Source organism: Barbus barbus (assembly GCF_936440315.1).
Source record: "Barbus barbus genome assembly, chromosome: 36".
Taxonomy (NCBI): Eukaryota; Metazoa; Chordata; class Actinopteri; order Cypriniformes; family Cyprinidae; genus Barbus; species Barbus barbus.
The window spans coordinates 20,370,666-20,393,533 of NC_136714.1; the positions used below are offsets into that span (position 1 = coordinate 20,370,666).

Consider the following 22,868-nt stretch of genomic DNA (forward strand, 5'->3'; position numbering starts at 1 on the left):
GTTTTTTTTATTGGTCTTATGAAGTATTCTAATTTGTTGAGATCGGTGGGTTTTTGTTAAATGTGAGCCTAAATCATCACAATTAAAAGAACCAAAGACTTAAACTACTTCAGTCTGTGTGCATTGAATTTATTTAATACACGAGTTTCACAATTTCAGTTGAATTACTGAAATAAATGAACTTTTCCATGACATTCTAATTTATTGAGATGCACCTGTATGTTACTAAATAAATAACGTTAACGTTACATGATTGTGATAGAGAATGCGAAGCTGACGTCTGATTTCTTCAAGCTGTCCTAACTTATTTAAAATGTTTACTATGGCAACGTTAATGGCGTGCATAGTCTTTTGCATCGCTTATAAATATTTCTGCCTTGTATGGTGATCATAATCCACATTAGATCTCAAACAGAAGTTATTTCAAACACTCGCTGCTGTCTGAAAGTGAGTTTTGAGCTAAAATTATTTTAAAAGGCTTTAATGCTGGTGTTATAACTGTTAATTATATGAAATTATCCGCAGCGCTGATGCTCTCCAGATGCGGAGAAACTCCGCATTTGTTCATAACCACTCCTCTAGCCCCAGCTGGCCCCCTTCGGCCCAAGGTTTTCATCAGGCCAAAACACTGACAAGGCATGATCAAGCCCCGGAAGTGACAGTGGAAACGTGCGACTGGCCCTGGCACGCACTAGCACGCCCAGTTTTGGCCTGACAGTGGAAACACGGCTATTGTAAATGCCTTGCCTCATAGATGTCCATTGTGAATGCTTTGCTCCATTGAAATCTGCTGTAAATGCCTTGCCTCATATACTTCAGCTATAATTGCATGCCTGTAGACGTGTTTTTTTTTTGTGTTTGTTTTTTCATATACAAGTTAAGCGATGTATATTATCTTTCTTTCTCCCTTTTCCTTCCCTCTCTTATCCCTCACTCCTCAATAATTAAGAGAACGGGGGCAGCATCACTAAATACGTCACCAGTTTCTTTAAAGCAAGTATTTTTGATTTGTTGTGGAATGCACTTTTGTTTTACTTCTGACTTTCTGGAATAAGAAACCTACTTTTGTTGTCTAAAAACTGTTTTTGTTGTCACTTTCTGTGCTTTCTGCCACCTGAACTTTTAGAGAATCCTTACATGTTGTTACGAAAGTGGTTTTGCCACTGCTCAGAAGAAAGTCTGTTTTATGAACATTGTACTTTCAGTATAAGATACGCTAGAGTATTCAGTCTGTTTGACATCAAAGTTCAGTTTGGTTTGAGTTAGGATGTGAGGAACCTCACTAAGGAAGAGTCTGGGATTCGATTTGGAGAACATTCTGGTTTAATTTGCCCAAGTGAACTGATATTGATGATTTACTGATGATGACCGGACTTGCCGGGCATCGGTCCCACAGCACCAAACCTATCCTGTTGCTGCTTGTCTCTGCAGAAAAAGCCTTAGGTGAACAGCTAACGTTCTTTGCGTCTTTGCTGCAAGACAGATGCAATAAGCATGTAATACGGATCACAAACATTTGATTTTGTAAATGTAAATTTCTTACAACGTGACAGGTTTTAACACATAATTGTATCATGTTTGGGAGGACTTTTCAGCTGAAACTGAAATGTTATGCAGTCAGTTGAAATGTTGAAGCATCTTCAAATAAGATGAGCTACAACAATACTGTTGCGCAAACCTTTATCAACATTTTCTTGCAGTTGATGGTGTTTCAAATGGCAGCATGTAACCTAATGTGACCGAAAGGTTTTAACCAGCGTTTTTTACTTATGTAATAAATAATTAACTTTTTATGCCCATTTTTTTTTAAAGCTTCACCTTCTTTCTTTTACTGCAGTAATAAGAAAATAAACTAAAAGACTCCTAGACTATTTAGTTTGTTTATCACTATGTAAAAATATTTTCCCCTTGTTAACCTTTCCTGTTGTTTAACGAATTTATTTTAAGATTATAAAAACACATGTGCCATCCTTCAGCTGCTTTTTGTTCAGACTTTTGCTTAAGCGTAGCACATGTAGGTTTCAGTACTGCACCAAATGGACAAAAACATGAGTTAAAAAAAAAACTATTTTTGATTCCTTCTCTACACATTTGTTACCTAGCTACAGAGCTAAACAGCTGTTGCTCTTCATGTTTGAACTGTGTTAATGACGCAACTTTGCCACTGTTCAGAACCGGGTGCGTCTCACTCATCCTTAAAAGTGAAGCTGCGGGCTCTTTGATCGTCCCCTGGTGGCTGGCTGCAGTACAGGTCATAAACCCCGCCCTCTCCATGTAAACGAATGGGACTTCAGTCAAAATAAAAAAAAATAATTACACTTCCAATACAATTTTCCGAAATATGGTTTTGGTCATTTAAGGTAGTTGTTATCACGCTGATATATGTTCAATTATTCGTTTTTGTGATCAGTTTGATTTTAGCTAGTAATTTGATGCTATAAAAACGGGGCGTGTCGTTATGGTTGATTGGGTCTGCGGGAGTTTTATACCGCGGCTCCACCTCACGACACTACTGCGCAGACTCTGGCTCCAAACGAATCTCTACTGCGCAGACTCTGGCTCCAAACAAATCTCTACTGCGCAGACTCTGGCTCCAAACAAATCTCTACTGCGCAGACTCTGGCTCCAAACGAATCTCTACTGCGCAGACTCTGGCTCCAAACGAATCTCTACTGCGCAGACTCTGGCTCCAAACAAATCTCTACTGCGCAGACTCTGGCTCCAAACGAATCTCTACTGCGCAGACTCTGGCTCCAAACAAATCTCTACTGCGCAGACTCTGGCTCCAAACAAATCTCTACCGCGCAGACTCTGGATCCAAACGAATCTCTACCGCGCAGACTCTGGCTCCAAACAAATCTCTACCGCGCAGACTCTGGATCCAAACGAATCTCTACCGCGCAGACTCTGGCTCCAAACAAATCTCTACCGCGCAGACTCTGGATCCAAACGAATCTCTACCGCGCAGACTCTGGCTCCAAACAAATCTCTACCGCGCAGACTCTGGCTCCAAACAAATCTCTACCGCGCAGACTCTGGATCCAAACGAATCTCTACCGCGCAGACTCTGGCTCCAAACAAATCTCTACTGCGCAGACTCTGGCTCCAAACAAATCTCTACCGCGCAGACTCTGGATCCAAACGAATCTCTACCGCGCAGACTCTGGCTCCAAACAAATCTCTACCGCGCAGACTCTGGATCCAAACGAATCTCTACCGCGCAGACTCTGGCTCCAAACAAATCTCTACTGCGCAGACTCTGGCTCCAAACAAATCTCTACCGCGCAGACTCTGGATCCAAACGAATCTCTACCGCGCAGACTCTGGCTCCAAACAAATCTCTACTGCGCAGACTCTGGCTCCAAATGACGTCATTTACTCAAGATAGCAGAAGCCATACTGAGATGTATTTGCTTCACTTTTCTATAGTGGAAGGAAGCGGAGACGCGTCGTCCATCTTTTTTTACAGTCTATGTTCGGAACCAATTAATACAATGTGAAAAGAAATCTTTGGCATCAAGGGAATAGGGCTGAAATGTGAACTCAGAAATGTGAAAATATTCTGAAATGTACATTGTGTGAAGTGAGCAATTTAGTTAGTGAGTAGTCTGATTTAACCAGATCACTAAAGAATGTATTTGATAATGGGCAGATCATTATTTTCTTAGAGATGATGGCAGAATCATAATTCCCATGGCATAACATCTCTTCGTATGCCTTCATGAGTGACACCTACCATCATACTCTAAAATTACAGCATGCTAACTCTCCCATAGTCACATTGCTCATCCGTGTTTTGCTTTTATAGAGCTACTTCCACATGCCATGGTCCATCAGCATGCGTTTCTTCTGCTGATTTTACCCATAAACCGGATTATGGGATTACCGCCTTTATATGAGAGAATGAAGACATTCTGTATGGCACCATCTCTACAGGGGAGAATGTGTTTAAGGAAACCCAAGGCTGAAGAAGTAATGTCGCTCACAGGGGGAGACTTTAGAACAACCCTTGATTTGTTATTAATGTTCATTTGATATTAATTCAATGATGTATGTGGACAGCAGAGGTCTTTTAATGAAGGATTCTCTAAGAACCAAAGCTCACTGAAGTTCTCATTTTTAAAGCAGAGCAAACAGGTGGAAACAAATGGACCGCTCGGGAGAGAACTTGGAATTCACAGCAGTTTTCTTCTTTATGTAGGATTAGTGATGGGAATTGTAAGGTTCTGATTCTGATTTTAAATATATATTTATATTTAAATCAGAATGGAATAACCTGTTTTTTATTTTTTCCATTTTTGCTAATTAAAAAATTGGCTCCATTCTTCATTTTCTACTTCTGTTATTTAAAAAAAAAAAAAAAAGCTGAATCTGAATAAAACTTATCAAATCTGAATGAAAACCAGTTCTTAATTCTCAACACTAGGTTGGAGTACAGGCTACACTGAAACATTCAATCTCTCCGCAGTGACTCTTCCCATTTTTTTATAAAGTGTCTGGTCACAGATCCAATCTCCCACTTTAATTCCTTCATCTTGTCTTTCATCTTTGGGCGAGAAATTTCTAACTGGGTTTAATGTCCTCCTGACCTTTCATCTTACCCAGGGCTACAGTGAGAATCTACAGACACTTCTTTAATAGAGCTGTAAAATATTGAAAACTTCCATTAGTGACACTAAACTTTCAGAATCTCTCTCTTTCGTCCTCTCACTCTGTAATTTTTTTTCTTGTTACATAAAAACCCGGCAGTGAGGTTATGCAGGATTATCACAGCGTGTGTGATTCTCTTTATTATTAGTGGCTATGCCCATTAGCGTACAGCAGTGTAGAATATTCATTTGTACACTTCCGCTGACTCAAACAAACGAATAAAACACAAAGATTTGGGTCAGTATTAGGAAAACAACATCTCATTAGTGTGAAAACACTGTAGCTCATTAATAAGATTTTCACCACCCCACAGTATGGAGTCCAGTCTTCCACATGCATTGAGGTGGAGTCAGACATTTTTGAGCATGCAATCTGCAGGCAGATGGTTGATAAATGAGCATGAGGTCTGCATTGCTCTCACGCTGCATGACCGTGAAGGATCTTTTTGTGATGTTCTCCACTGCAGATCATCCCTGAGATTATACTCGTCCATCAGTGTAGCTCACTGAGTGATACTCAAACCCTGCATCTCATCTTAATAGAGCTCAGACCAAAGCTCATATAGCAAGTCGGAAATGCACTTTTTGTTTTTCTTTGTTTAAAGATGAAGTAATTTCTGTGGCATAAAACATAATTGCAAAAATAATTATTGTTTCCAAACAAAACTTACATACAATGTTTCTACACATTAATCAGAGAGTGGAAAGTTTTTTTTTTTTTTTTTTTTTCTTTCCTGTAGTATAGATTTTAGGAAGGAAGGGAAAATGGAATGAAGGAAGAATAGAAAGTAAGGAAGGAAGGAATTTTCAATGGATAGAAGGAAGGAATGGAAAATGGAAAAATGGAACAAAAGAAGGATAGGAATGTAAAATTGAAGGATGGAACGAAGGAAGGAATGTAAAATTGAAGAAAGGAAGGTAAAATGGAAGGAAGGAAGGAATTTGAAATGGAAAGAAGGAACGAAGGAAAGAATGAACGCAAAATGGAAGAAAGGAAGGTAAAATTGAAGGAAGGAATGTAAAATGGAAAGAAGGAACAAAGTTATGTAAAATGGAAGGAAGAAGGAAGGAAGGGAACATGGAAGAAAGGAAGGTAAAATGGAAGGAAGGAAGGAAGGAGGAACAGAAGAGGATGACAGCAGGAAGGAAAAAAGAAAAAGGGAGAAAAGAAAAAAGGAAAGAAGGCAGGAAGAAAGTAAGGTGAAGAAACTAGAAAGGAAGAGTAAACAAGCAGGAAGAAAGTAAAGATGAAAGAAAGCAGTAAGGAAAGAGAACGAAGAAAAAGAAAGAAAGAGCACATAGAAAGAACTTAAACATCAAAATATTACACATGTGGCCCTTAAAGGATGAGATGGATTCTCTCTCAGGCTCTTCCTGTAGCCTGAATTCCTTCCATTTCCCTCTGTGCCTCCTCTTCTTCACCTGTGAACAGTATAGAGGAATTACTGGCTCAGAATAACCACATATTCGGTACAAAGAAAGTCCTTTAAAATACTGTCAAGATCTTGAGAGAGCCTTTGTCTGAAAACTGAGAGCTCAGGATTTTCATCCATAACCTGTGTCTGCAAAGTAAAGTAACTTTTTGTGTCTCTCTTCCCTCTCTCTATCTCTGTTCCTGCCGTCCTGGCCTCACAGGATTCGCTGCTTTACAGCAGTGGGGGGGACAGCACAGCGAACTGCTCTTCTGACAAGCAACAGAACGAGGGCAAGCTCATTAAAAGTAAGACAGCTCTGAGCTCCATGATGGAGCCCCCACCTCCTGACCTCAGAACATCCTTGTCAGCCATACTGACATTTCAGAATGTCCTCATGCACCATCCCATGTCTCTCCATCTGTTAATTGCTGTTGTTGTGCTCAAGCTGTTTCACTTAGGGTTCAAAAATGGCACGCTAACCCCTGTGTCTCTGCTGATGTAAATACAGATGAGCTGTTTGGGCTTGACTGTAATAATCACACCTTTGACCATAATGACAGTACTTATGCAGCAAAATTGTGCTAAGTGAGGAAGGTTAACAACAGTTACTAAATAAAAGCGTGTCTTTTGTTGTCCACTTCCCAGCCTCATTTGCGCCCATCTGCTTTGCTATAAAGTCAAAAGAAAATGACCTTCTGCCTCTGGAGAAGAACCGTGTGCGACTGGATGACGACTCGGATGAGGATGGGATGAAGGGGGAGGTGCAAGAGGGAGTGGAGTTGGCTATGGGATTGGTCGAAGCAGCCACCAGAGAGCCACCTCAGCCTCCATTGGCTGAGGAGAAGAAACCGGTACTGTCCCAGGAAGAGCTAGAGGCCAAACAAGGTACATCAGAATCTTTTTAAATTAAGCATTCTGTCAGCATTTACTCACCCGCATGTTGATCCTTCTTTGGCTCGTAAAAAACCTTTAAAGGGGCTTAACAGGTTCTTTGTACGGCAGTGGTGCTATATAGCACCTTAATCAGCCCAAAGAACCGCTGAAGAACCATACAGGAGCTTAACAGGTTCTGTATATGGTAACAGTGCTATATAGCACCTCAGTCATGCCAAAGAACCGGTGAAGAACCACTGAAGCACCAAGATTTGGTGCTATACAGCACCAAAAGTGGTTCCCCTATGATTACAAGCCAAAGAACCAATTTTAGTGCTATATAGCACCATTTGTTTTAGTGAATCTCTGTGGAATTGTGTGCTAAAGTCTGAAGTCATAGTAGCTTTAAATGACAAATTAACCTAGATTTAAATCTGCAGAAGGAAGGAAAGGGGGATGAACAAAGAACAGGAAAAAGGAAGGTACAGTAGTTAGGACGGACATAAGAGAAGAAATGAATAAAGGAAGATGAGAAGAATAGAAGAAAGGAGAAATGAAATACAGGAAGAAGGAAAGAAGAATAAATAACAGGAAGAGGAAAGGAACGTAGGAAAAAGGAATGAACAAAGAGGAAAGGAAGGTTGAAGAAAAGAAAGAATGAAGAAAGAAAGAGAAATGGAAGATATGAAGAATGCAAAGAAACAGAAATGAAGGATGGAAGGATGAAGAAACAGAACAGGAGGGAGATAGGAAGGAAGAATGGATGAAGAATGGAAAATAGGAGGAATGGAAATAAAGGAGAAATGAAGGCCAGGAAGAAGGGAAAAAAACAGGAAGGAGGAAAGAAGAAAGATTGGCAGGAAGAAATAACTAAGAACAGGAAGAAGAAAAAAGGTAGGATGAAAGAGAATGTAGCACAGGAAGAGAGGAAGGGAAATTGAGACAAGAAAGATGGGAAGAAGGAAAAGTAAGTCAGGAAGTAAGAGGGAAGAAAGGTTAGAGGGAATATAGAAAGAATATGAATAAAGGAATGGTGGTTATGAAAAAGAAAGGATGGATCAAGTAACAAAGAACAGGAAGAAGGTATGGAGAAAAAGAACGAAAAATAGTAAGAGGGGAAGAGGGAAAAAGTGAAGGAAGAATGGGATGGGAATAGAAATGGAAGGACAAGGAACAGGTAGAACGAAAGAAGAAGAATGGAAGGTATTTGGATGAAATTAAGGCCAGGACGAGGGGAAAAATGAAGAATGAACAAAGGGCAGGAAAAAAGGAAGCATAAAAATGAATAAGGCAGGAAAGAATAAGTAAGGAAAGAAGGAAGGACTATTTAAATTTGATGGCGCTCTTTTGAATATTTTTGAGTTTCAAAGTCTCTGCTCACTTTCATTTTTGAAAAAGTGTTGCCAGAGTAGTTCTCAAAATGAAGAAGTCAAAGGGGGTTGGAAAAATATTAAATCAGTTGTTCATTTTTGAACCGTCCCTTTAAAACCACTAGACTCTTTTCTGGACCATTGTCCATCTTTTTAAATGCCAAGCGTATTTGCATGTTTTAGCCTTGAATCCCTGTCTGTAGAGTTCAGAAGTTAAGTTTCGTAAGTGTTTCATAATTGAAATAATTCCTTGTCTGCTGTTTTCAAGGCTGTTCTTTTGTAAATGTTCTGAAAAAACAGTTCAAACAGAAGAGATGAGTCAGTTTGTGGATTATTACAGAAATAACTCATGCTGATTTCCCTCACCGTAATTGTTGCAGCCCAAATGTAATTTCTCACTGGCCAGAAGCTTAGAAGCCAGACTTTTACTGTAACAAGATAAGAAATATTGAGAAACAAACTGTAGTTTATCATGATCGCATTAGGCCAAGAGTTACCGGATTTTGCTGCACTTCTAGTTCTTCATTGTTCTTTTGACCCTCAGAGACTTAAAATAGTGAGCTGATCTGATCGCTGTCACATCACGATGACTGGCAGCACATTAAATTACTCCGGCGAGGGCCAGGGATCTAATGTAATAGATCTGTCCATATGGACCACGCTCAACAGCGGCAGTAACTGTCCCTTGTAATTAAGCGGGAGTGTTTCACACAGATAAAAACGAGAAGGACACCTCAATCAAAGATACCGACGACGTCTACACTGGAAATGAGATCTGCAGATGTGCATGAGAGATTGTAAATGTGTTTTTGCATAAAAACATTTAATTTTCAGTTCAACTACGCTACCATTCAAGCGTTTGGGGTCAGTAAGATTTTTGAAACGAGTCTGCATTTATTTGATCAAAAAACACTATTAGCTATTTTAAGATTTTTATGTTTACTTTTTATTCCTGTAATGACAAATCTGAATTTTCATCAGCCATTACAATCTAAAATGCTGATTTTACTGCTCAAGAAACATTTCTTATTATTACCAGTTTTGAAAAGAGTTGTGCTGCTCAAATTGTTTGGAAACTGTTAATTTTTTTCTATAATTTTTTGATGAATGGAAAGTTTAAAAGAACCATTTTTATGTAATAGTTTTTTTTTTGTTTGTTTTTGTAAAGTCTTTGCTGATACTTTTATCAGTTAAAAGGAAAATTCACTCACCCTCAATTTGTTCCAACCCTGTGTGAGTTCGTTAAACACAAAGAAAGATATTATGAAGAATGTCTCCATTGACTTCCATAGTATGGAGAAAAAAAATTATGGAAGTCATGGGGACCAGAAAATTGTTTTTAAAATTTTACCCTTTTAAAGACACTGATAAAAAAATATAATTTATTAAATATGTCAATATTAAAAACAAAATATCAATATTAATTTCTTAAGAAAAAAAAAACATACCATCCCTAAACTTTTGAATTGTAGTGTATATATCATGTTTTTGCTATAATAATTAATTAGTATATTTTGGATATTTCATCCAAAAATGAAGCTCTGCATCCTTTATTCACTCTCATAGCATTCCAAAATCATATGAGTGACTTTCTTTCTTGTAACAGTAAAGGATATATGTAAAATGAATTTCAATATAATGAAGGTCAGTAGGGATCCATCTTCAAAATGACTGAAAATCACATCTGACGTTATTATTTAATATGATGGTCTAATTTTGTGAGACTCATTCATCTAAAATCTTGCCTTTTGCCGTCAGCATCTATTAAAATATGACAGTTTTTAGATGTACAACATCACGTTTGATTTCTCTGATTTGACATTGCGTAAAATCATTGTCAGCTAGGGGGAAGACTAAGTGCATATGTATACAGATACTGTATGGATTACTTTTATGGAACTTTTTTTTTTTTGAATGTTTGAGCTTGACAGCTCCAGTCCTCATTTACTTTCATTAAATGGAAAAGGGTTGCGCCAGGATATTGTTCAATATTTCATTTTCCATGGAAGACAGAAAGTCTTGGAACGGCACGAGGGAGAGGAAATGATGACAGATGTTCGCTTTGGGTGAACTATTCATTTAACAAGAGATGCACCTTTCATTATAACATGCAGACTTTGCATTGGTTTTCTTGTTCCCCATTAAAAAAGAATTTATTTAAATGGCATCACTGACACTGGACTGCACAGGGCAGACACTGTGGCCGAGCACTGAGCAATAATGCTTCTGGAACGCATGGGTAATTACAGTAATAAGACCAGATGCCCAGAGGAAGTTTACTGCATGAGGAAGTGAAATAAATGGCACTGCAGCAAAGAAGGCCTCACTCAATGGCAAACTAGCTTGGACTGCATGACTATCGACCCATCCGGAGGAACATAATCTGTATTGATGAGCTGTTAAAGAATCACAGATACACCATTCAGCAAACGCTCATGTGTCCATCTATGTGCTCATACTTCCATTGTAGTTTCAAAATTAAACCTCAAAAGATAAACTTATTGGATTTTGTCAAAATGTTATTTGCTGCCTCAATTGCAAATTGACTTCTGAAGTGTACATATGAGAAATTATGCCAGAGAAGGGGAAATTTGCTGGAAATTACTAGTCATTGCTTTTAGAAATGCCACAAGCAAATTACAGCTGTTAAGTGCTGTGGGTTGCATTGAAAAGGCTTGTCACACATGTATAACGTCATTGCAGTCCTTTTTCTAGGGATTCGCACAGGCGCTTTGAAAAGACAAAAATGATCAATAATATAAAAACAAATGAATTACATGTGACTTTGTTTGCAACTTCAATGCATTTTAAGCCAATCGAAATCTTGTAACAACTATGTTAAAATGGCTCATCTTTTATTTATTTATTTTGTTTTGGGGGCATTTTATGTAAAACCTTGTGGAATAGAATAGATGAACAGTCATTATTTACTCACCTGTATGAATTTCCTTCTTCAGTGTAACGTCTGTCTGTCTGTCTGTCTGTCTGTCTGTCTGTCTGTCTGTCTGTCTTATAAAAGTGTATGAGTGTTGTTCAGTGAGTCATTGTTTTTTAGTACCATTATTTATAAACTACAATTGTTGTATTGTATTATTTAATTATTTAATAGAATTTCATAATTTGAATTAGCTCTTCTTTTTAGAATTTTCATTGCGGTTTGTCTCTGAGCTCTCTCATTATGGCGAGGACACAATGCCGTGCACTAACAGAGGATTAGGTTAAATTGTAACAGGACAGCAAGGCTTCAAGATCGCTTTTGTTTCAAGGCAGTGCAAATAACTTGTGACTGTTGAAATACTTGTGGGAAGGAGCTTTGCTGATTGAGGGACATCTCAAAAAGTTTCTTTCCCAACTCCTCTTTCTTTGTCACTGTTACACAGTATTATCTCACTCGCAGTGACATATCGAAGGAGAAGCCTCTGTTCTCTCTCCAGTTGTGTTTGTTCCCGAGTTATATGTGATTGTCTGTGGCAGGGGGCCTATTTTTAGTGCGGACACTGACAGGGCCCTCTTCTTCTTCTTGCATAATATAATGACTTGTTTTTTCCCCCCGTTTTCCTTGTTATTACTGTTCCCATGAACAAAATCTGAAAAATTATACATGAGTACATAGCCTAAACTGAGACACCATTGACCGTTATACAATCCGCAGCCAGGCAGCATTTAACACCTAAGCAGAGAGTTAATGTCAGAAAGCATAATTCTATCGTGGTAGATGCAACGCATTGTAATCTTGTAGCTTTTTAAGCTCCATGCAGTTTTTATGAGGCACGCTGGCTTACAAAACCAGGTAAGTCATGAGTAGACTCATCTAGAAATGTTTTACATTTGCTTAGCAGCAGAAACACAATGCACTTATGCACACAAGCTCCCATGCTTTTAGTTGTCAGAGCATATGGTGTGTATCAGGACCAATGTGTGTGTATCTGACCTTTCTTCCCTTATCTCTTCCAGCCAAACAGAAGCTGGAGGACCGGTTAGCAGCCGCAGCGAGAGAGAAACTGGCCCAGGCCTCCAAAGAGTCCAAAGAGAGGCAGCTTCAGGCTGAGCGCAAGAGGAAAGCAGCCCTCTTCCTGCAGACTCTGCGAGGGCCAGAGGCTGAGGTCCGGCGTACTGCGGAAACCGCTGCTGCGTCCGAGGTTTGTTTGTGTGTACGTGTGTGTGTGTGTGTGTGTGTGTGTGTGTGTGCGTTTTCCAGCATTGTCCGTCTACCACCACATTCACCTAGGCTTTCTCTGAATTCCTAGTACTAGTAGGAACTGAATTTGAAATACGATCAGATGCGCATTATATATTTTATCCGCCATATTAACATTGAACTTTGACGTTTAAATGAACAGTTTCTTGTTACTATAGTGCTTACGCTTGCAAAGAGCCGCCCACTCTTCGTTTTGGCTTTCATTGCATTGCTTGATACGCTCACCCTGACAAAAAATACTCAGTTTTTGCTGTGCGGTTCAGAATCATGCTCAGTGCCGTTACGGGTGTAGATTTTGGTGTTTTTATTTCATCGGTCAGCATCACGTCAGGATTCCTACTCGATAACGCTGCTCTGATTTCCTTGTGGTTTGTTTAGTGAAGTCCTCCTGTAAGAATAAGCAACATAGTTTATCGATCCATCAAGAATCTTGGGGAAATGCTCATTACTGCAAAATGATTCCTGACAACCGTTTTTTCAGCAATCTCTGGGGGTCAAATGTGACTTTGCGTGCTGACAGACTGGATGAGATGAAATGAGAACTTATAGACGCTGTTAATTCTATCCCTGTTGTATTTTTATGGACTTGCAAGAGGAGTTGTTCCTAATTAGTTGTGCTGACAAAGCTGGTGTCTCCCAGGAAAAACGGCAGTTTGTACTTGTGAGTTTATTTGGGTTTGTTTATCTTGTGTCAGCGTTTAGCCATTGAAGCAGCCCTGATTACTTCTAAATCCATCGAAGCTTCGACTGAATGTATCAGAATCTCCTCTTTTACTTCACCAGTTATGTACACTACCGTTTGGGGACAGTAAGGTTTTTTTTTTTAAATAAATTAATTCAGAAATTAAAATAAATGCAATTAATAAATTAATACTTTTATTCAGCATTTTATTCCATGAAATGCTGTTCTTTTAATGGAATAAAATGCTGAATAAAAGTATTAATTTATTCATTGCATTTATTTTAATTTCTGAATTAATTTATAAATCCTGAAAAAAATGTAAATTGGTATTTTAACTTGTAATAATATTTCATAATATTACTTTAACTGTATTTTTGATTAAATAAACGCAGCTTTGATGAGCATAAGAGTTCTTTCAAACATATGACAAGAAAATCTTGCAGACAAACGTTAAACTGAAGCACATACTGTGGTCAGACATACCTCACTTTGCAAGTTTATGAATTTAAAGTTCACCTAAAATAATAAATTTTCGTCATTTACTCAACTGGTATGACTTTCCTTTTTCTTTGGAACACAAAAAGATATTCTGAAGAATTACTTCTTAAAGTCACACAAGTCATATGGATCTCTGTTATGGTACTTTTTTGGATCTTGAAAGTTTGTAGAGACACCCATTCCAGAGTTAGTTGGGTTTTTAAAGGATTTCGGTCTTTCTCTATGGCTAAATATTGTGTACAGTGTCTGCTTAGAGTGGTCTCTCAGTAGGTGTTTTTGAGATCGTAACCACGATCTTCCTCCAACTCTTGCTATAATGGCCAGCGCTGGCTGAGTGCAGCTCATATTTCCCCTGATCTTCTCCGCAGGCTGCAAACACAGTTTCTCCTCCAGAAAGTTTGCTCCATGGTGTCCACGGAGGGAGAACGAGAAAGGCAGAAGCGTGAGAGACGCCATTAGGAAAAGTGAGAGAGACTAGGAGTAGGAGAGTGGCGAAGACCAATCTCGCCGTTTGTCTCCACAGGCGTGCGGTTCAGCTCCACATTAATGAGGCCAATGAAGCATGAAATCAGAAGAAGCAGCTGGTGGATACAGGACTGCTTCCTCTGGGCTTTTACCTGAGTCTCTCGCTCACATATACACAACACTACTCGTACATTCCTAACCAACTAATCCATTATGAATGTCCCTTCTGCTTCTTATTCTTGGACCCTCAATTACTTGTGCGGGACGCCTTATTTAGTTTCCAACTTATTACTTTACTTTACTCTAAGGCCTGATTTAAGCTGCACCTTCCAATAGCTTACATCGGTTCTGTCATTCACCCTCAGGAAAGAAACAAAGATAGTTTGGCTACCCAGGCAAGACGCAAAAAAAGTGATATGCGCTAAAAACGTACGATATTTGGAATATCGTGGAAAAAAACACGATATTTTTGAATGATTAAAATCTTTTTTTTTTTTTTTTTTTGCTGTTTGAATCTATGTAGGTTTTTTGCAGTCTAATCAGGAATTAAAACTACTTAAAATGTCATTTTTATTTTGTAAAATTTTTAATTATGATTAAAATCAGGCTTTTGTTGAGGCATCTTAGTCTCATTTTTTCAGGGTTTTTTGTCGTTTGAACTTTCGCTAATTTGCCTTGTTTAGTAAACTATTTGTTGATCGCTTCCAGCTCATTGTGAAATCTCATTGGTCCAAATACTGCTCCTCACAACTGTACGTTGTATATTCTGATTGGCTGCCTGGGATTGAGTCTCGTCTTGCGCAATAGTTTCACGTTGAGTGTAAATAGATGAATTGTTTGTTGATGGGAAATTTCCATCGCTCTTGTTGTTCCTGTCTAAATGCTTGAAGTCCAAGAGCTGTGAAGCCCTAAAGGCCTGATTTATGTGTATGCATGCTTATTTGCTTGTCTTTAAATATGGATGCGTCCTGCCTTTATCTGCTGACTGGACTCTGTTGAACCCCCTTTAAGGCTTCACGGCTTCAAGGATTTTCAAGGATTGTGCGATCGGTCATCGCTCATGACTGCTGTATCATCCTTTGCATTGCCTCGCCATGATCTTTTTCAATCTTTTTCCTGTGACTCGGTAGTGGTAATGATTTCAGTCAATTTAAGCTTAATGCCAGCTGTGATCTTTGATGGAGCCGATTGCCAGCATTGATTTTAGCTTCCCTTGCCTTTTTTTTAAAGTAGTGATGCACCAAAGTGAAAAGCTGAAACGGAAAATTCTAGGCAGGCACACTGGTTTGAAAATTGAAAATGAGTGGTTTAAGTTAGCCTTTGTTTGGAAAATCTATGCAAATTCTTTTAATATAATAGTTTTTAAATATCTATGGGTGTTTTAATAGTTGGATTGTCATTACAGTAATACAGTATGTAGGCTCCAACAAATATTTATAATCATGTTACTTTTATATTAATTACCTCAATTCAGAGATTCATCTATATTCATTTAAAATGTAAAATTTCCTTTGTTCCGTTTTTGTTGCATTTTTAAAGAGAGCATGTCCTGGTTGAAAATGTGTTTTTGTTTTTAACTGCATTTTGTGTGTGTGTGTGTGTGAGATAATAGATTATTTACTATTATGATTTATTATTATAAAAAAAAAAATTGTTATTGTTGTTGCTTTATTAACACTTTTAACTGCATTCTGTGTCATTTGTTCATTTGTGATATACTCCTTTCAGGGTTTTTTTTTTTTTTTTTTTTTTTTTATTGAACACAAGAACATGTGTTTTCAAAACCCCCTTTACAAATGTGTCTCATCGGGATTATGTCATCTGGAACCAGTGTAATAATTATAAGGCTTCTTGAAAACTGATTACTTCAGGCATTCCACTGACTAGTCGATTTTGAAAATGGGTGCATGCTGCAATATAGAAGCAAGTTCTGTGCACCCCTAATTCCTTTCTAGGTCTTTCCGCAGGTGAGAAAATAGCACAGCTGAGAGACACATTCAGAGTTCACAGAGCTTCCATTGTGTTTGCAGCTCCCACTATCCAGATATACAGCCTTTGGCGCTTTACTGATTGCTATGGCAACAAAAATCAAATCTAGCCAATTTAGCATGCATCAGGTCATGTTCCCTAGCTTTTACCAAACCACGGACATGCTACAATGTCTATAGATCCATTTAATAACCGCAAATAGATGCGTTTTACAGAGAACTGTGCAGAGGCCAGGGTAGTCAATAGTCACACATTTTCGCCATGTTGAATCAACAGTCGTCTCGTTCCATCACAGCCGGCCGTGACTGTAGCCCTGTTTGTTCAATGAGAATTCTCAGTTTCTTCTGGAGATAGCATAGAGTGCTTCTGGCAAAGCTTGTATTTGTAGTATTTCATCTCTTGTTTGCTGGAGAACATGATTGTGCCACAAGATCAGAAAATAAAATAGGCTTGATCTGCACTGCTGTCGCAGGGCTTAGTAAGATAGATTTGTTGTGACAGACAGGAGCGGAAATAAGACCCTGCTAATTGTTTGATGTTTAGCTACAAACTTTCGTCAAGCTAAATGCTGTTTGGCAGTTTGAAACAGGAAATGTGGACAGTCATCTGTGCAGCCAGGTGGCACTTTGCAGCGAAGCCCAGCAGAGTCTCTCTCTGCTTCCATCAGCAACTTCTTCCATATTGCCTCAATGTTTTTTTTTTAGCTCTTTTAAATTATTTAGCTCATTGTTTTATTATTATTTTTTTTTTATTGGCAATTAAATGTTTTATTTTATTAAGTTTATCTTATCAAACATTTAATAATTTACGTCAGTAAGTAGGCATGTATAATACTTAATGGAAAATAATGTTGATTTATCAAAAATAAATAAGCTATATAAATAGTAAATAGATTGACTAGTCGATTTTTAAAAATCATCGACTTCATTTTGCTGCGTCCACTAACCGGCAAAATACCAGAAGTGGCGCATTTCATGGACGAGAATCCATAAAACACATTATTAGACTATTTTCCATGGCCGCATGATATATTAAACCCATTTAAAAATCATTATTGGGCATAATTGTGAATTCACAAACGCTATGATTTAATTAAATAATTATATGCGATGCAGTTTAATACAGTGATGCGTGTAGGTTAAGTACGTGCATCACACAGCGGCTCCGTTCACAATAGCTCCACAGAAACTGTTATCATTTACATGTGTGGAGCATCTCAAACGCCATCTCTGACTGTTGTTGTGAGTTGGTGTTTATTATAACCTTCATCTGGGAACGCAACGCGCGCCATTTCATCAGATTTGTGAGGTAAATCATTTATAAATCTACACTAACACAGGAGAATACATCGCGATTTCAAAATAAAAGCTCAAACCCGCACTCTGAGTTTACTCTGTTCACATATTCATTTAATTACAGCGGCTATAACATTTCTGTCCAAAAGAAATGGCCAAATATTAAAGATTAAGTGTATATTTGGATTAAATGGCGCTTGGTCGATATTAAACAAGGATTAGGTCGGGCAGTAATGTGTAAAAACAATCATCAGGCCGTCAGCGTCCCCTGCAGGCCTTTGTTGTAATGCGTAATCTACATTAGCTCTGTTGTTTATTATACATTATGTATTTTAACAGTTCTGTTCAATAAAACCATATGATTTCTTGCTTTTGATACTTTATTTTAACTAATTATTATTGCATCATTGCTGTTATATATGTACTTTGTCATTTTAAAAGCTATTGTTCAAAATAGCTTAAATCCATTTTTATTATCACAAAAAATATATATATTATAATTATAGGGCCCTATGAAATCAGTTTTATTTCCAAATTCAGTTTTGTTAAATTTTATTAATCAAAAAGCCTGTCTAATTAATTGAGTTTTACAGTTTTATCTGTACCAATTTCTGTTTTCCATTATTTCTGGATTCCATTTTAATTGTTCCATTAAATTTTAATAATAAAAAGCATATCAAATTAATTGATTTTATATATAAAAAAAGTATTTTTTCAGAAATACTGCACATTTACATTTTTCTCCCAAATTCTGGTAAATAATATTTCTGGTAAATACTTCTACACGTGGATATGTTGTCATTCTCACACTATAATACTGAACTGTGATTTCAGTGATTTGGACTGTGAGATGGACACTCTATGTTGCACTTTCATAGAAATTTGGATTTCATTTGGTTTAATAATTTTTTTTTTTTTAAGTAAAATTGTAAAAAAAAAATTGCGGGAAATTAGTCGTTTAGATTAATCGATTAATCGAAAAATTAGTCGTTAGATTAATCGAAATAAAAATAGTCGTTAGTGGCAGCCCTAAAATAGATTTAGTACTATGACATATTATTATTATTTTATTTTTAAATTATAATGATAAAAACTACTTTTATGTTTTTACCTTGTAACTTGAAGTCACTTTCTAATATTTTTAATTCTTCTCAGTTTCTGTGCTTCTACTGGTTCTTGAATTTAAAATAAATAAGTAATAATTTAATAAACTGCATCATAAAGCAAGTATAATTCATAATGTAAATTAAAATGGGTTAATTAAAAACAAATAAGTTAGCCGAGTTGAAAAAATGGGCAAAGAACATCTGCCAAAGCACAGTTTTTATGCGACTGTTTCTCAGTCTGTCCAAAACTTTAGCTGGATGTAGTGAAAATATGCGTATCTGAATCAATAAAAGCTGATACAGGAATACAGTTGTCCAGTTTCAGCATTTTCTGCAATTGATTTCAATCATTAAGAGCAGCAAATTTGAGAGTGCAGCAGCCAAAGACACATGTATTGAATGCGGGATGGGAGAGGGAATGAGATCAGGACATTCAAACATTCATCTTTTTTTCCTGCGACCACCATAATGTTGTGATGGAAGTCAATATTTATTCATGTTTGTTCATGATCATTGTGTTATTTTGTTCACGGCTTCAGACACGCTGTGATTTAAAACACCATTTTCTCCTGATGACATTGGTTTTGTCAAATAGTCTACTGTGATTTTTTTTTGCATCTGGTTGAGTGAAGTGATAGATAATGTTTTAGCTTCTGTACAGCTGAATTGAAATGACGGACCACTTTTCGAAAATGGGAACGGTGTTGTTTTTTATTCTTTCCCCATTTTGGGTTAGTCTTTATACACAATACTATTTTTTAACTACAGAATTTAGACATAGAATGTTGTCTAGCAAAACACAATGATAAATAATAAAAAATAGCATTTCATGTATTATCTTATATCAGGGATCTCAAACTGAATATTTTATTCTTAAATCCAGCCTACAAATTTAATTTACTTTCTGCAGTTTGCTTTGTGCTGTAATTCTAGATTTTTGTACTGTAGGTTAATATATATTTTTCCACAGGCCTAAGAAAACAAACCAGTTCTAGTCTTGGTAACAACAACAAAACAAGCCTACATGTTCGAAACTGTCAAAAAAAAAAAGTTTGGTTCTGTTTGTGTGCTGGCAGTTGCTGTGTCCGCAATTTCTCGCTTGTTTGCTTGCTTACAATTCGCTATATAGTGGATTCCCTGTAGTGGCTGATAGTCAAGGAAAAAATGGCAGTTCTCAAGGAATGCAATTGTTAGTCCACAAAACTTTTTTTTTTTGTAACAGGCAACTTGAGTTTAAAGCTTCAAGCACTGCCGTCATGAAAGAATTATGATATTAACTTAAGCAATTCTGTGTTCAAGATCTAAAATGAGACTAAAGACAGAACTTGCATCTTCAGAGAGAACATGGCAGGCCTCGGAAGACTTGGGGAAGAAGGAGACACAGAGAGCTCCTTTGTCAGTGTCTTCCGGTTTTTTTTTTTTTAACACTGCTATTTGCAGTATTATAGAAATGCACCTTCTGTGAAACAAGAAAATCAGTTTGTTCCTGCTTTTTTGTGAGTATGTGTATCCAGAGGGTTTGAAAATCGTAACAAAGTGAGCTTGCCATGTATCTCAAAAGAATCCTTTTGTTATTTTTTTTACTTCATTCCAATTTATTGTAATTGTTTAAATTCATATTATTTAGAAAATAAGTATATTACATAATGGAAATTAAAATCAATTCATTAAAAATAAGTTAGCTGAGTTGAAACAATGGACAAAGAACATCTGCCAAAATGCAGTTTATATGCCACTCAGTCTGTCCAAAGCTTTGGCAGGATTTTGTGATTTTTTTTTTTTTTTTTTTTTTTTTTTTTTATATAATTGTTATTTTTATAATCCTACTTCAACAGTTTCTGTGTAATGTAGTGCAAAAACCAGTCTATTTTGTGTTTCCCCTCAGACAAGAACAAAATACTCCAAATTCGCACTTTGGAAAAACTGCTAAATCAGTGCAGTGCTTTTCTGTGCTTTATTGCCATTGGATGTTCTGCCGATAGCAGTGCAGTTTTGGGAGGGCAGGCTTGCCAACATATGGTGTAGAGTAAGTGTCCTCTGACCACTGTTCTGGTGTCAGACATTGGCATGTTTACTGGCAAAACCCAGCGGTCGATCAAACACACCTCAAAACTGTATTGGATTTGTGCTTATGGATCTGTCTGTCACTATGAGACATATCAGGACAGCTTATCCTGTTGCCTCTTTCTGTAGTGTCCGTGTGCATCCTCACACCTCTGTGCTCTTTTCCTTTTAAACAAATAGTTTGCTCCCCAGTGTAATCCTCCACTTAACACCCACAGCCAAACGCGATCTTAGCAGTGATCAATGGGGTCCGATTACAATTTTAAAGAACGCTATTCTGACTAGAACCGACTAACCTTAATCACAACTCTCCGGATTTCATCTGAAGTAAGTCTTAATGGGCTGTTGCCATGCAGCCGATTGAATTAATTGAAAATCTAGCTGTGATTACTGTTGGACACTTGGCTTAGAGGTTCGCCATGTTGATTTAAGTCTGAATTTTTTTTAAATAAAAATAACCATGGTTGCCGCACAACATTCTTAAAAAATTACTTTCTTGGTCTTTTTTGTTTTTGTTTTTTGTTATGTGGCGCTTTTGAGAAGTCAACCTTTATTATAGGCCGGCAACTGATGAAAAGAAGCTGTGATGGAATTAAAAACCAACCATCAAATGGAGAGCATGTTTTCAGTTTTACTGGAGTCATCCTTTTTCCTGCTCATAGTCACAAGACGGAATTAAAAAGGGGAATGGAATCGATAGACCCTGAGGAAATGAGGCGATCTGAAACTGTTGAGGCTCCCCGCCACTGTGCCTGTGCTTGCTCTAATTAGTTTATACATAAATCCATAGCAAAGATTTAAGAGCCCACTATAACTTTTATCCTGACCTAAATGGAGTAAATTGGCTACGGATTAGCTCTCAACGAATAGAAGAGTTTTACCTCAACAAAGACCTTGTTTTCACTGGTGGACCATTTATCACAAATCCCAAATGTCATTCAGAAGACAGAAACAACATCTTAAATGGGTTAGTTCACCCATAAATGAAACGTCTGTCTTTTATTTCATGTCTTTTGAAAGCTAAAACCTGTTTTTAAACTAGTTATACATTCTTAAAAAAGAGTTCTGTATTGGCATAGATGACTCAGTGAAGAACATTGAACATCAACAGAAACTTTCGATTGCACAAAAAGTAATTTTTAGTAGAAAAAGATTAGATTATTAATGTTTTTACGCTAAGAATACTGAGAACTGTTCCATGAAAGCTTCTTTAGGGAACTCAGTTGCATTGCTGTGAAAACCCCTTTTTGAAATGTAAAGGATGTAGTTCAATATTTAAGAATATTTTTTTTTTTTCCAATAGAATGTTGATTTAAAGTTAATTGAGACAATGACTGTTTTTAAGGTAAGATTTACAATGAGTAACAACATAAATTTTCATCTGTTCTTCATACAAAGACTTCAAAACACTTGAATATTGCGCAAAACTCACATAGACTACATTTACGATAATTTTGTGGTCCTTTTTTGGCCTTTGGTCTCCTTCCACATACATTATATGAGAAATAGCAGCTCAGGCATTCTGCTGAATAACTTTTTTTGTATTTCGCTAAAGAAAGTCACACGGCTTTAGAATAAATGCCCATTTTTATATGAAATTTTAATTTACTTTAATAGTGGTGGTCTACTACTTTTTAGTGTATTTACTCCCTCGCTCTCTTTTTTCCCTCTGCCATTCTTGCATGTTTTATCACAGGGCTCAAAGCATGCATGTGCAGATGATGTCAAAGAGAGGTTAGAAGAGGTTGCCTCAGTCCCTGGTGTGATGGCATTTTAACACAGCGCTTTTACAGCATTTGTGTTTGCATTTGTCAATGCTTTTATATGTGTTTATCTGAAAAACTGTATGTTGGCTGTGCAGTCTTCAAAATGGCATGTTTTTGGCATTTCCACCTCCTGGCTCGCCGGCCGGCCGGGAAAATTTAGATGCATTACAGGCTTTGACTCAGTATGTTGTCGAGAATTATTCTGGGTGCTAAATAAACAGCCGGCGTGTAATCATTAAAGCCATATTTTTCACCTTGAGTGTATTCAGATTAATTAGGAAATGTTCTGGCCTGCAGAAAATCTTTGTGCCAGCTGGTCGTTCCACCGTCTTTCGTTTGACGAATGCACCGTAAATTGTTCACAGTGAAATGCAGACTCTCCAGCGACCCTTGTGTCATCAGTCTTAGATTGACTGCTTTATTACTATGGCTTTTACTTTAATCCTTTTTCTTATTATTGACCTTTCATTATTAAGTGGAACACATAGTGGAGCTTAC

At 37.3% G+C, this 22,868-nt stretch overlaps 1 protein-coding gene across 5 annotated transcripts in view; it reads left to right on the forward strand.

Annotated features, from left to right (window-relative positions):
* Positions 1-22,868, forward strand: part of LOC306856090 (splicing factor, suppressor of white-apricot homolog) — a 103,344-nt gene that overhangs the window by 52,061 nt on the left and 28,415 nt on the right. For all 5 annotated transcript variants that reach the window (XM_079395101.1, XM_079395100.1, XM_079395103.1 and 2 more), the window contains exons 11-13: positions 6,285-6,369; positions 6,710-6,949; positions 12,262-12,446. In XM_079395101.1, coding sequence (XP_079251227.1) covers positions 6,285-6,369; positions 6,710-6,949; positions 12,262-12,446 — 510 coding nt within the window. The remainder of the gene's footprint in view (positions 1-6,284; positions 6,370-6,709; positions 6,950-12,261; positions 12,447-22,868) is intronic.